The following is a 15,865-nucleotide window of genomic DNA, read 5'->3' on the forward strand; positions in this document are numbered from 1 at the left end:
AATCAAGCAACCTTCCTGTGACACACCTGGCTTGTTTTGTCTTTTATTTATTCTGACTGAGTTTCACTAAGCTTCTTAAACAGTGAATGAAGTTTACCAATTTAGTAATTGTTTCTCATTATCTCTTTCTAATTTGCTCCTCAATTCTAGGATTACAGTTGTAAGCATGTTGGAGGACTTCATATATCCCAAATGTTACTAATGTTCTTTTTATATCTTAATTATATTTTCTTTGTGTTTCTATCTGAATGTTTCATCTGGAGTCATCTTACATCCACTTTTCCTGCGTTTCTTATAGCTATTGTATTAAACAACTTAGTTCTATATCATGTGTCTTTTTCACCTACAGAACCTACAGTTTAATATTTCTATTTGATGATAAAATTTCCTTGTGTCTATCTTGTATATTGTTTTAATGCATTAGCCATATGTTTAAAAAGCTATTTGGCACATTCATTTCTAATATCTGGGTCTTTTAGATGATTTTTTTCAAGACAGGGTTTCTCTGTGAAGCACTAGCTGTCCTGAACTCACTTTGTAGATCAGACTAGCCTTGAACTCACAGAGATCTGCCTGCCTCTGCCTACCCAAATGCTGAGATCACTGGCATGTGCCACCATGCCATGTGTTTTTATTCTTGTTTTTCTTGATAGAATTTAGGTGTGTGTGTGTGTGTGTGTGTGTGTGTGTGTGTGTGTGTGTTTTCTTTGATGTGTGCCTTGAAATTTCTACAGAATGTTGTGTAATTCATAAAAGCCATCTAGGGTCATGATGCTAATTCATGGTAAGGGTATGCTAACTCAAGGTTAGGGTGTTAGCTTGACACCACCCTAATGCAAGCAGGCACTATACTTGGTTAAGGTTCTTTGCAGGCCTACCCAACTCTGCAATATTCCCAGTCGTGAACTTTTGTTGTGTTCTCCATATCCCCTTTCCACTGGAGGCTCAAAACTCTATTTGCTCAGCAAGTAAAACTTCACTCTGATTTTGAAGAATTTTCTCCCTAGGTTCTTTACTCTTGGTGTCTGCCATGAGTTTAGCTCTAAGCTCGAATCTTCCAGTCTGTCAGAGTTTACTGTTTTACCTTGTCTCTCTCAAGAGCCCGTTGCTTGTTTTCAGACTTAGCAAATTTGTCTGGGGCAACACAGACTGTCAGTTGGGCTCTTATATCCAAGGTCCTTTCTTCTCAGAAATCTTAGCCCGTACAGTTCTTAGAATATCATGGTCTTTCTGTTATTTTAGAAGGATACTTTCTGAGTTTTTATTTTTGTTTTTTGTTTGTTTGGTTTTTTTTGAGACAGGATTACTCTGTGTACCCTTGGCTATCTGGGACTCCCTTTGTAGACAGAGCTGGCCTTGAACTCAGAGATCCACCTGCTTCTTCCTCTCAAGTGCTGGGATTAAAGGCATGCGTCACTATGCCAGGCTTAATTTCTGGCTTTTAACCTGTAATTATAATTGCTTTTTTTGGTGTCAGATAAACGATCTAATATAGAAGGCTAATTCTACATATGTATGTATAATTTCTAACCTTACACATAAAATATGTGTATTGTGTGACTTTTGATAGTGCTAAGCAGAACAGATCTTAAAGTGATATGAACTTGCTGCCTTTGGTAGAATTTCTGCCCTAGAACAGCACATGTTAAACTCATCCCGTGTCTAAAAACAACATCAGTGAATTGCGAGAGACACACATGTAATAGAAGCATCTGAGGAAAAAAAGAAACATGTTAGCATATGTGCAATTATCAAGAAACCTAACCTCTATTCTCCACATTTGTTCAGTAACAACAAAATGACCTTTTCCCTAAAGTATATAGTATATGTAGGTTATTTGGGTCATGTTTACTACTACACTGTAGTAACAGAAATTTAAATTACTGGTTTAATTACATAAGCCTGTGGTGGCTCCTAGCTGGCCGGGAATGTTCCATGATTTTGAATACACGAAAGGGAAACGAATGGAGTGTTCCTTGGCATATATTTTCCCACTTTTGTTTATATTATTATACAAAATGGACTTGGGTAGCTAAATTAAAGTGAACTTGATTTTTCATGATGCTCAAGCATAATTAAGTTTATTTTAATTACCATGTCAAGTATATTTTGTTTATATAGCTGATAGCAATTGGAAAGCTGTTAATCTTGTTTACCATATTTGTGCTTCATTCTTCTCTGAGTTTTATATCTTTCTTGGGGTACTTTTAAAGTTGGGTCAAGATTAAAAACTGTTTCAAGAACAAATCAAGCAGCCGGGCATGGCAGCACAGGCCCTTAATCCCAGCACTCGGGAGGCAGAGGCAGGTGGATCTCTGTGAGTTTGAGGCCAGCCTGGTCTACAAAGAGAGTCTAGGAGAGCCAAGGCTACACAGAGAAACCCTGTCTCAAAAAAAAATAAAGAAGAAGAAGAAGAAGAAGAAGAATTAGAAATCAAACTATCATTAACTTCTCTTTTTGTTGTATTCTTGGAGGTAAAAGTAATGTATATGTTCTAAAACTCTAGGAGTATAATATACTGGATTTTAAAATAAACATTAGATTATAAAGAAAGTTTTTAAATGGCTCATTTTTTTCTGGCAAAAAAATTCAATGGCATCTCATAGTCAGAACTAAATAAATCTACTTGGAAATCACACAATAACTTCACCAGTATTGTTGAACATTACAGCAAACAGTCACTATTCAAACAAATATAGTTTCAGCATATTCATGTTCAAAATCATATCTATTTCACACAAAGCTTTCCTTAATATAAAAACTAAGCTAATTTATAACTGAAGGCTACACTGGGGAACAGCAGTGAAATTAAACACCAAAAATAATTTTAAAGATTTAAAAAAATTCCTATTGCTATCAAGTATTACAAAGTAAACTATCTGAGACCAACCATCAACATTAAAGATGAGAGACAAAATTCAGAAGAAATTTCCTTTTCTGAATGGCACGGAAAACTAAGAGACTCCAAGAAAATTCAATCTGTTCATTATACTTGGACTTCTGTCCATATGGTAAAGGAGAAAGAGAAGGTTAACACCCTCAAGAGTCCTCAATAGACTTAGAAGAAATTGGTTCATAATTCAGTTTCTGATATTACTTTTTAAACCAGTGATTTAACAGACTGGCTTCACAAAAGAAGGAGAAGGAAGAAGAAGAAGAAGAGGAGGAGGAGGAGGAGGAGGAGGAGAGCAAGCATATGACATTTCTCTTTAATTTTATTGTATAATAATTACTTTAGAAGGTTAATCTTGGTATTTATGACATGCTTGTGGACAAATGCACATAACAATCTTTAGGATGCACAGTGTTCACAACAGGACATGGCACAGCTTCCATGCACCGAAGTTTTTAATGAAGTGTGTGTTTACATAAATTTAGGAGAAAGAAGTGCACTAGATTCTACAGCTATTCAAGTTGCTTAACTCAAAAAGGCCAAAGACTCATAAAGAATTCCAAACTATGCCTGAAAATCTACAAAGTTATATGGTAAAGCTATGCACCACAAATACACTCAACTTTTCCTTTAATGCATTGAAAAGTTCCAGAATATCATGAACATATTAGTTTCATTAACTGTTACAATAATCTCACAATTATATAGAGATGCCCAAATATAGAGAAAATGTATACATAATACCACAACTACAAAATACTAAGTAATTAGTGTTAATAAAAAGTAACAAGTTAAAGCTATTTGTGATACCATGGGTTGAATTACTGGTAAAGAAAACATTTAGCTAGTACAACTTCTTAAAAGATTACAATAAGAAGTTTACCTGAACTTTGAGTTGATGAACCATTTACAGTACTTAGCTGACTACAACGCTATTCCTGAAGTGGGGACTTTCCTTAACGTCTTTCTCAGCTTCTTCGAGAAACAGGTTTGGCATCACCGGACTTAGGAATTTGAAATCACCAGTCCTAGAGTCTCCAGTCAGACACACCTCATACTGGTAGCTCTGGGACAGAGTCCCCATACCGCTGACGTCCACCAGGTGGCCAGGAATATGTCCCTCGGGCACAGAGCAAACACCCAGAGAAGTTGTCCTGGCCCTCCTGCACAGCCTCACCCCGACAAACAGCAGCACAGACAAGAGGAAGAGAGAAGACACAGATGCCAAGGCGATGACCAGGTACAGAGTGAGCGCATCTTCACCACCTTGTGCGGTATCGCGCGCCACTTCAGGCAGAGGTAGGTAGGGCTGGGAGAAGCCATCCACCACCAGCACGTGCAGAGTGACGCTGGCAGAGCGCTGAGGCTCGCCATTGTCCTTGACCAGCAGCAGCAGCCTGTGCTTGGTTGCATCGCGCTCACTCAGCAGCCTGGTGGTGCGCACCTCGCCATTGTGAGCCCACACGCTGAACAGCCCGGGCTCGGTGGCCTTGAGCAACTGGAACGACAGCCAAGCGTTCTGGCCAGAGTCACGGTCTACAGCCACCACCTTGGTTACCAGATAGCCAGGCTCCGCAGCCCTGGGTAGCAGCTCAGTGCAGGGCGCAGAGGCGTTCTGCAGCGGGTACAGAAAGAAGGGCTCATTGTCATTGTCATCCAGGACCAACACGCGCACCAATGTCTGGCTGCTGAGCGTGGGCGAGCCTCCGTCTGTGGCTCCCACGCGGAACTCGAAGGCCTGCACGGCCTCATAGTCCAGAACCCTGAGCGCGAACAGCTGCCCGTTGTCGGTGTTGATGGAGATGAGGGAGCTGAGGGTCAGTTGCTGGTCGTGGGATGGCAGCAGCGAGTAGGTGATGTGGGCATTGGAGCCAGAGTCTGAGTCTGTGGCACTGATGGTGCCTATGTGCAGGGCGGGACTGTTGTTCTCGCGGACAAACAGGGTGTAGGAGGTTTGAGTGAAAACTGGAGCGTTATCGTTGATATCAGATACCTGCACTGTTATGGTGTGCTGGGTTGTGAGCCTGGGTGTGCCCAGGTCTGAGACAGTGATGGTAATGTTGTACTCAGCTTTGCTCTCTCTGTCCAGAGCTCCTTGAGACCCTATAGTATAGAAGTTCTCTACAGATGGTTTCAGGATGAATGGGAGATCGTTCTGGATGGAACATGTCACTCTTCCGTTATCTCCAGAGTCTAAATCAGAAACACTGAAAACAGCCACCACAGTCTCTGCCGAATTCTCAGGGATAAGACTGTTAACTGATGATAAAGCCAGTTGAGGTGGGTTGTCATTCACATCAACCACCTGAACTATGACGGTGCACTTTCCTGAAAGGCCTCCTCCATCCTTGGCCTCTATGTCAACCTCGTAAGTATTAATTGTTTCATAATCTAAACCCTTAATTAGTTGTATGTCACCAGTACTAGGATTTAGTTCAAACGTTTTGAGAATTTCTTCAGAAGCATGAAAAAATACATACGATATCGCGCCAAACGTTCCTGTGTCTAAATCAGAAGCTGAGAGCGTGATAATGACAGAGCCGATGGGGCTTTTCTCTAGAATGTGAACCTCGTAGAGTGACTGTGTAAATTCTGGAGCGTTGTCGTTTATGTCTAGGACCAGGATGTGGACCTGGGCCGTGCCAGACCGAGGTGGGGATCCTCCATCCAGGGCTGTGAGAGTTAAACTGAGCTCTGGCTGCTCCTCCCGGTCCAGAGCTCGGTCTAGCACTAGTTCTGGATACTTCCTTCCATCCCTACGACTCTGGGTGCGAACATGAAAATGGGAATTGGGAGAGACCGTGTAGTTCTGGAGTCCGTTTCTTCCCACATCCAAGTCCACAGCATTTCCCAAAGAAATGACTGTCCCGGGTGGGGAGCTTTCCAGGACTTTCAGTTGCATTGCGTTTTCAAAGAACTCGGGGGCGTGGTCATTTACATCTACGACCTCGACTTCATTTGTAATAAACTGCAAAGGGTTATGCAGCAGTATCTGAAAGTGCAGCACACAGGGCTCTGTGGAACCGCACAGCTCCTCCCGGTCCAATTTCTCAACCAAGAGCAAATCTCCAGTCTGACGACTTAGCTGAAAATACTGTGTGTTCCCTTTGGAAATAGCCTGAGCTCTCCTTTCAGCCAGCTCTTCTACACTGAGCCCCAGATCCCTCGCTAAATTGGCTATTAAGCAGCCCCTCTCTTTTTCCTCAGCCACAGAATAGCGCCTAGACCCGGATCCAGCCAGAGACCCACCTAGGAAAACAAAGAGAAGCAAGACTTGCCTTTGTCTAAGGAAGCTCTCCTCTCTGGCCGCCATCGTATTTCTGCAGTGTCTTTCCAAGAGCTTGTCACCAAGAGGAGCCTTATAGCTCTCTGTGAAAAGCAAAGTCTTTTGGAGACAGCCTAACAACAGAGGTTCAGATTTTCTTGCTTAAAAATCTGCCCAGGTCCACAAGCCCTGGTTTTATCGCATCGGATCGCTTTGTGAATCTCTCTGTACAGATAATTCTCCTTTTTAGTCAACAGCGCCACCATGTGTTCATTTCCAGTTTTAAATTCTTAGAAAAGACGTTAGTTTATTTACTGGTTTTGATTTGTGCCCTTTACTTCCCTTATCAACCTACCTGACCCAAATGAGGGAGTTTCTTGTGCCACATAAGTTAAACATAAACTAGGTAAATATAATGCACTAAATTGGGTTATCTGTCTCCAGTAAGAGTCCTCACGATTTGCATTACAAGCTCACACTACACATCCTAAGGGACTACCCTCACCCTTAATTTCTACCTACAAATTTTAAAAAGATTTTAAGTGATAACATGATTATCCTTCTTTTTTTTGGTTTCCTTATTTTCAAATTTTTGTAAAATGTGTGATTTACATTAATAGTTGGAGAAGCACTATGAAAAGTCAAAGTGGTAAAATACGATAGCTTATGTTAGATGGCTGAACATGCATAATTACTTCTATATTTTCACGTGGAGTACTAAAGACTGTTTCCTCTCCTTTCACAGAAATTAGCTTGTATTGATGTATTACTATAGATAGTTATTTAATTTGTCAAAGTTATGCCTATAATGGTAACAAGATCAGACCTATAAATTTTATACGGTTTCACATCTCGCAGGGTGAACAAATCTCAAACATGCTCAAACAGTGTGAAATGTGTGACACAGGGAGTGTGCTGAGTGCACTGAACTTCATGAGGGGTCGTTAGGAAAGTCCTCTCCAAGGTCTTGCCTTTCCTGTGGACTGGTAAGGATCAGAAGTGTATCAGGTGACGCAGGACATGTGAAGAGCCTGCAAGAGTAAAGTATCAGTAATTCACACAATAAAGGACAGTGTGCCAGATTTTAGTGTGTCAAAAGCTACAGGGACGAGGAAAGTAAAATGCAGGAAAAATTTAAGTACTTGTATTTTATTCCAAGGGCAAAGGGAAGCTATTGTTAGGTTGTAGGCAGACAAAAAAAAAAAAAGGCAATGAAGATATATGTTCAGTCTAGCTCTCCACATGAGAATCAGGAGTGCTGTGACCTGGCTTGTAATTGGGTTTATTCCTAATATTGGTGACACGGAAACTAACAGCCACACTATTTCTATAATGTTGTCTTATTGTACTTGATAACAACAGGAAGATAGTTGATGGTCATTGAGACATTTGCTGTCACAGGAGGTCACATAACTACAATCTCACATGTGATAAAATGGATAACTAGAAACTTTTGATACCAAGATAGTCTTTTCTGACACTCCTGATCTCAAAATGAGATTTCAAATTCTGGAAGTTTAATAGCATATCTCATTCAAATATACATAAAAGTATGTAAAAATTAATAGTAGGTTGAAATTTTAGGAATTAAAATTTCTGTACCGGATGTGTCCAAAATCCAATTGCAAGAAGTGAAGAATGTTGGGCGAGTAACTTGGGAAACACAGAAGCATATTTAAATATAAAATTAAATATCAGAAATTCTGCATTCATTAAGTCAGCAGACAGGAGAGGAGACTTGAATTAAGTATTAAGAGAGAAAATAAAAAGATATGTTGAAAACTAGATTGGTAACTTAATAACGTTCCAATAGTTCTGGTAAAAGTTTTATTCATTAGGTAGCTTGCCATATTTAATTATTAGTATGTCACAACTAACACAACTCTTCTTTCAAACAGTTAGTCAAAAAATATTAAGAACCTAAAACATTCTGGTGACTCTGTGAATCATTAAATAAATGGGAGCTACCCGTAAACATAACTCAAAAACTGAGATTTTTTTTTAATTGCTTGTGTGTTTGTTTAAGTCAGAGGACAATTTTGAGGAGTTGGTTTTCTACTTCTATCATGTGGGTCTTGGGATCAAACTCCAGTTGTCAGAATAGCTGGCCATCTCATTTGGCCCACCACAAACTTTCTTTTAAAACACTGAAAAGTTTTCAGTACTAAAGAGAGAAAATTATAACAAGTCAGTTCAGAAAATTAATAAAAATTATAATGGATCCACACACACTACCCATGGATTTATGTTCAGTTCCATCTTTAAAGTTCCAGAGAATTTGGGGAATGGAATGCCAGGCTACATACAAATTTTCTAAGTTGGCAAAAGATGGAAGCATATGCTCTGTATATAATTCAATTATAATAAAGCTCCCAGTAGGTTAATTAACTAGGAATGCTAGTGCAATGCCTACAATCCCAATACCCTGGATGTGGGAGGACCTGTCACAAATTCAGGACAATTTTTTTTAAAAAAAAGTACTGAGTTCAGCCAAAGAATTGAAGAATTTTGAAAGAAAACCTAATTATCATGCCCTTGAAAGTCATTTTTCATGTATTCTTTAGCTATCCTTTAGAATAGTGTATGATCTTGGCTGAATTTGTTTTGTATTTATAATTTGAACACTGTTAAATCCAACAATTAAGATTTCTACAGTCTTTAAGGAGTCATAAGTTTTGTATGCTGAAACTTTAAAATACATGTGTGGATAAATATTCACATCCATATAAAGAGTTTAGTGTCAGCTCACGAGATAAAAGCTATATTAATGAGAAAATAAGTGAACACAAATAGTCTGGGCTGCAAAATATTACAACTCGGGTAATGAGAGAAAACGTTTTTAGGCAGCACTTAAGAATAATCCAGAACTGGTGACATAAAATTTAAGCAATGATGCTCTAGCTCATTTCTGCAGGACAGAGAGCCGGTATGCATTTAATCCAGCACTCAGAAGGCAGAGACAGGTGGATCTCTGAGAGTTAAGAACCAGCCCAGTCAGCTAGGCATGGTGGTGCATGCCTTTAATCCCAGCACTCGGGAGGCAGAGGCAGGCGTATCTCTGTGAGTTCAAGGCCAGCCTGGTCTACAAAGCGAGTCCAGGACAGCAGCAGCCAAGGCTACACATAGAAACTCTGTCTCAAAAAACCACTACCACCAGCAACAACAACAAAAAACAAACCAAAAAACCCAGCCCAGTCTACATAATGAGTTCCAGAACAGCCGGAGCTACATAGTGAGGACACACAGACATGTGAATGTGCACACTGAAAAAAAAAGATTTATGAAAACCCAATTTTTACTTTTACATTATAAGTCAAAATAAAATTACAAGATTAATCAAAGTTGGAATACATGTGAAATTTAGATTCCTTATTCCACATACTTTACTTATTTAGAACTACAAGGAACATGCAAAGAATTAGAATAAGATAATTACTTTCAAAGAAGAGATACCTTCACTTGTCAAAGCAGTAAAATCAAACCTTTCACGTTTTAGCTGAGACTAGACTCCGTATTTCCTCTCCAATACTTAACTGAATTCAAAACTATTCCTGTAACTGGGGTTTGAATCATTCTCTCTTTCTGAACTCTGAAGAAGGAAGTTGGGGGTAACTGGCTTCAGGAATTTAAAATCTGGGGTCCCAGCATCTCCAGTCAAACACACCTCATACTGGTAGCTCTGAGACAGGGTCCCCGCCCCGCTGACATCTACCAGGTGTCCAGGAAAGTGGCCTTCGGGTATAGAGCAGCCACCCATCGAGGTCGCTCTGGTCCTCCTGCACACCCTCACCCCCACGAACAGCAGCACAGACAACAAAAAGAGTGAAGACACAGATGCCAAGGCAATGACCAGATACAGTGTGAGCACATCATCATCCTGTGTAGGGTCGGGCGCCACCTCTGGCAGAGGCAAGTAGGGTTGCGAGAAGCCATCCACCACCAGCACGTGCAGAGTGACGCTAGCAGAGCGTGGAGGCTCGCCATTGTCCTTGACCAGCAGCAGCAGCCTGTGCTTGGTTGCATCGCGCTCACTCAGCAGCCTGGTGGTGCGCACCTCGCCATTGTGAGCCCACACGCTGAACAGCCCGGGCTCGGTGGCTTTGAGCAACTGGAACGACAGCCAGGCGTTCTGGCCAGAGTCACGGTCTACAGCCACCACCTTGGTGACCAAGTAGCCAGGCTCTGCCACTCTGGGCAACAGCTCTGTGCAAGGCGCAGAGGCGTTCTGCAGAGGGTAGAGCACGAAGGGCTCATTGTCATTGTCGTCCAGCACCAGCACTCGGACCAGCGTGTGGCTGCTGAGGGAGGGCAAACCTTGATCTGTGGCGCCCACGTGGAACTCGAAGGCCTGCAGGACCTCGTAGTCCAGCGCTCTCAGCGCGAACAGCTGCCCGTTGTCAGCGTTGATAGAAACCAGTGAGGCGAGTGCCAGCTGCGGGTCCTGGGCCAGCAGCAACGAATAGGTGATTTGGGCGTTGGAGCCTGAATCTGCGTCGGTGGCTCTGATGGTGCCTATGTGCAGGGCGGGGCTGTTGTTCTCTTGGACGAACACGGTGTAGGAGGTTTGGGTGAAGGTCGGGGCGTTGTCATTGATATCTGATACCTGCACTGTTATAGTTTGCTGGGTTGTGAGCCTGGGTTTGCCCATGTCAGAGACAGTGATGGTGATGTTGTACTGTGATCTGGTCTCTCGGTCCAGGGCTGTGTTTGTCATAACAGTGTAAAAGTTCTCAACGGAAGGTTTTAGAATAAAAGGAAGATCCTCCTGGATGGAGCAAACCATTTTCCCATTGTCTCCAGAGTCAGGATCTGCAACACTGAACACAGCAACTACGGTTTCCGGGGCGTTTTCTGGGATGTGATTGGTAAGTGAGGACATAGTCAGTTCTGGAGGGTTGTCATTCAAATCCATTACTTCGACAAAGACCACAGTGCTTCCAGAAAGTCCCCCACCATCTGTAGCCTGAACATATACTGTATATGCCTGGGTAGATTCGAAATCCAGTGTCTTTGCTAAAAGGATTTCTCCGGATGTTGCGTTCATTCGAAATGTTTTCCGAGTGTCTTCTGAAGCTTGGGAAAAGCTGTACGCTATTTGTCCGTAGTCCCCAATGTCTAAATCCCTAGCAGAGACAGTAGCAAGCAGGGATCCAACAGGACTGTTCTCCGGGACCTGAACCTCATAGCGAGGCTTTGAAAATGTGGGAGCGTTGTCATTGATGTCCAAGACTTCAATAAGGACCTGGGCGGTGCCAGACCTGGGTGGGCTCCCACCATCCAGCGCCGTGAGGATTAACCTGATTTCAGACCGTTCCTCTCGATCCAGAACTTTGTCTAGAACCAGCAGTGGCAACACTGAGCCATCAGGACTGTCTTGTAGTTTAAGATGAAAATAGAAATTGGGGCTGATTGTGTACGTTTGGAGACTGTTGCTTCCTACATCTAAGTCTTGCGCACGTTCTATTAGGAAAGTGGTACCGGAAGCGGTAGTTTCTGAAATTTTCAAGATGATTTCTTTGTCCAGAAAAACGGGAGAATGATCGTTTATGTCCCTAATCTGTAGCTCAGCCTGTAAAATCTGCAAAGGGTTTTCCAGTAACACCTGGAAAGGTACCACACAGGGTTCGGCGGGGCCGCAAAGCTCCTCCCTGTCCAGTTTCTCCCTTAACAACAAATCCCCCGTTTGCCTCTTGAACTCTAAATTCAATTTTTTCCCTTTGGAAATGACTCGTGGTCCCCGCTCAGCGAGTTCCTTTACCTCCAGCCCCAGGTCTTTTAACAAATTTGCTACAAAAAGGCTGTTCTCCGCTTCCTCCTCCACGGAGTAGCGCCTAATTGTGGACCCAGCCTGAGCTATGCCCAGCAAAACAAAGAACAGCAGGACTTGCCTTTTTTTCACGACTCGCTCCATTTCCTCTCCAGCCTCCATCGCCTTCTGGTCTCCCTGGAAACTCGCCCCAGCTGTGGTTCACGTTGTCACCGACTCGCTCTGCAAATATCTTGCAGACAATGGGACAAGTCCACAACCCCCAGGCCTAAGACTTTCCGGAAGGGCTGCCTTAGACGGCCTCCTCTGCTCCCTCCTCCCTTTAGCGGTCTGGCTTCTGGAAGGTGGGCTGCTTGGCGGCTCCTTCTACTTCTGAGGCTGCAGCGCCACCCTGTGTTCTTATCAAGTATTGTTTTCTCCCAAGTATTAAAAATTCACTTTCCCGTTGATGCCTTCTACAAAGCAGATTTTCAACGTGTCTCACAGGATACCAACGTCTTGTATGTATTTCAAAGGCTTTTATTGCTTCTATAGTGGTATGTAAGGCGTGTAACAAGATACTTCGCTTTTTTTTCTTCCCAGATTCAAGAGGGTTTTGGGGGAGAAAAGCAACTTCAGGACTACTAGGTGATTAGGTTGCCGTAGAAAGATTTTAACTAAGAAGTTGCCAGTTTTTATTCAGAACCTGGACATGTCTGTATTTGGATTGTGGTTAGGTTACCACTATCACGTCTAATCAACTGAAAAGACTCAACAGAAAACCATGGAACTTAAGGAGACTACAGTACTGGGCTCAGAAATGTCCTCATTTACACTTCTTTGCATCGCTTCAGACACACAATTCCCTGAAATGTGATGTGCCTTGAGTCCATTGTCAGTACATTTCTTCTTGACAGTGTCCTTTTTTAAATTTTCCTTTTAAACAGATAAGATATAACTGCAATTAAATTGCTGTATCTATCAGTTATTGAATTTTTAATATTAAATGCATAGTAAATATTTAGAACTCCTTCATTATCTTTTTAAAGTCTTTAAGAGATGGTTTATTAAATCGGAATACAAAGTATATAAGTTGAAAGTTATTGCCATGTTTTAAAAGTTATCTTTTTTTAAATGTTCAGTAGAAAGAAAGGAATTGTCAAGCCACAAAAGGTATATTGTTTGCCCAAAAAGGGGGGCCCTCTGAAACATGCCTCACACCAGGTGTATATGTGCAGAACAAATTGGAATGTATGGTCTACTGAATATGAAAAACAGGGTGAAAAGTTGGGGGAGGTGAGGAGATGGAGTGGATCAGGGAGGAGTTAAGGGGAGGAGTGAGGGTGAATATGATTTTTTAAATGCACTGCATGAAATTCTTAAAGAATTAATAGAAACATTTTTAAAAGAAAGACAATATTGTTTTAACTATATAACATTCTGGAAAACGCAAAAAATTAAAAAAACTTCTCTGTTACCATGTAAGAGGAGAATTAGAATAAAAAGCTAAGACAGATTTTTTTTGGACAATGAAATTTTTCTTTATTATACTATAATGGTGGATACATGACATTATGCATTTGTGAAAAAAATAAACTCATACAACAAAACCAAGTGTTAACTTGGCATTTTAACGAACAATAATGTACCAGTATTTGTATACCAGTGTTACCAAACGTGCTACATTAAGGCAAGATATGAATAATGGAAGTGTGGTGGAAGAGAGAGGGTATATGGGAACTCTGGGTACTATCTGATTTTCTGTAAGAACTAAATTTGTTCTTAAAAACAAAGTTTATTACACTAATTATAAAGACTTTGCCTTAGGCATTCAGGTATATATGACAGAAAAGTAGAAGTCTAGGGGAATATAGGAGCAGAGGATAACAACAACAACAACAACAACAACAACAATAGAAGAAAAGGATTTGAATGGGGATATAAGAGAACATTCTCAAACTGCATTATATACATGCATTAAAATTGTCTCTCTGAAACCCACTACTGGGCCTGGCAGTGGTGGTGCACACCTTTAAGTCCAGCGCTTGGGAGCTAGAACGGATCTCTGTGAGTCGAGGCCAGCTCGACCCATGGTACGAGTTCCAGGGCAGCCAAGTACACCCTGTCTGAAGAAAGGAAGAAAGAAAGACAGACAGACAGAAAGAAAGAAAGAAAGAAAGAAAGAAAGAAAGAAAGAAAAGAAAAGAAAGAGATAAGAGAGAATGATGAGAAAGAAAGAAAAGAAAGAAATCCACTACCATGTCCAGTGACTACACATCAACTAAAACATTATAGAAAAAAGGTTTTCTTTGAGAAAATACTCATGCATAAAAAGCTAAAAGATATATATATATATATATACAATAAGCACAACTCTACCTTCAGTACAAACAAAATAACTGGATTTTTGTGACAGTTACATACACTTTGTCCTGGTTAGTTTTGTGTCGTTCCCCAGGGAAAAGCATGGGAAGGGAGCCAGGAGGCGGCACTCCACTTCCTCATGGTCTCCTCATCAGTCCCTGCTTCCAGGTGCCTGCCCTACTTGAGTTTCTGCCATGGCTTCAATCGTGGGCTGTGGTATAGAAATCTAAGTGAAATAAAATCTTTCTTCACCAAGTTACTTTTGGTCAGTATTTCATCACAGCAATAGAAAAGGCTAAGACATACATCATAATATTTCACCTCTACACACATTCAGCAGGCATCTCCTAAGTGAGAAGACATTGCCAGGTGTAACCATGATGCTACCTGCCTGGGAAAATGAATAAAAATCCTATATATTAAAATCCAGATCTTAGAACATGTTGTTTTCTTTCCATTATTCTTTTCCATTTTTCTTTAGCTATGGTAAGAATTCAAAGTCACTGTTGAATTTCATTTTAAAGATGCACTTATTTCCTCAGCCTTGTGCTATAGTAGTGTCTCAGATGCTCTCTTAGCCAAGTTCTATGATTGTTTTGATTATTGTATGTTTACTGTGTAATAGTCCTCCATTTATTTACATTAGTTTTTAATGAAGTTCCCAAGCCATTTGTCTTTTAAGATGTCTTCTGTCCTACATTTGTGTTATCATGGCACTGTTTAACTTGTTTCCTTAACCCCTGTATTTCCAGAAAACTGGAATGGATGACTTATTAATATAAAAATATCACAACATTTTAAAAAGCTCCAATTTTGTACAAAATGGCAAATAACAAGTTACCTTTCTTAACATTTAGAAAACAAATGCTTCTACTCTGCTGGCTGTTTTTGGGTTTTGTGATTGTTCACTTTGTATTATTGTAATAATTTAAAAAAAAACTTTTTAACTCATTTGATCTGAGCACCATACATAGTTAATCCAGGTGAGGAAAATCTTTAAAAACAATCACCTACATGGCTAGATTATTTGAACTTATACATGCAATCAGGCATATGACCATTTAGTTTTAATAGATTCTCTGAGCTGAAACAGTTATGAAGGTAACAGAAGAAATAGGAAATATGTAATGAAGACAAATACATAATCTAGTATTTCTCACAAGTAGAAAATACAAAAATAATTCCTAAAATTCAGAGGTAAAATACAAAAGAATACTAAATTTTGTTGTGTAAGGTTCTGTAAATTTTTTGTGTTGTATATTGTCTCACAATTCTCAGAGTCAGGTTTTATTTTAGTTTTAGTAATACTCATAAGTCTGGAAATAAAAGGAGAGTTTTTCTTTTTTCAGATATAAAAACAATAATAGAAATTTGTGTTTACAGATGGCATCCAGTGTTCAGTGCAATATTTCCACTGTGATATTCTAAATAGCCACAATCTAGACCTCTTTCAATATAAATATTTCTTCAGTCCTTCCTAGCACCCTTCAACCATCTTTGCTTATTCAGCTCTCTGTTGAATTATATAAGAAAGAATGACCTTATGAACCTCTAGTAACATTCACACAAATTGTTGAAGACATAAACAAGTAAATTT

General features: G+C 40.5%; 1 protein-coding gene across 1 annotated transcript in view; it reads right to left on the reverse strand.

Annotated features, from left to right (window-relative positions):
- Positions 1 to 3,203: 3,203 nt before the first annotated feature.
- LOC311596255 (uncharacterized protein) overlaps positions 3,204 to 15,865 on the reverse strand; it is a 38,067-nt gene continuing 25,405 nt past the window's right edge. Inside the window, exons 2-3 of the mRNA XM_084779524.1 lie at positions 9,693 to 12,119; positions 3,204 to 6,319 (exon numbers count right to left, since the gene is read on the reverse strand). Of these exons, the coding sequence (XP_084635650.1) occupies positions 3,810 to 6,319; positions 9,693 to 12,119 (4,937 nt within the window). The 3' untranslated portion in view covers positions 3,204 to 3,809. The remainder of the gene's footprint in view (positions 6,320 to 9,692; positions 12,120 to 15,865) is intronic.

Source organism: Acomys minous (assembly GCF_964271855.1).
Source record: "Acomys minous genome assembly, chromosome: 4".
NCBI lineage: Eukaryota > Metazoa > Chordata > Mammalia > Rodentia > Muridae > Acomys > Acomys minous.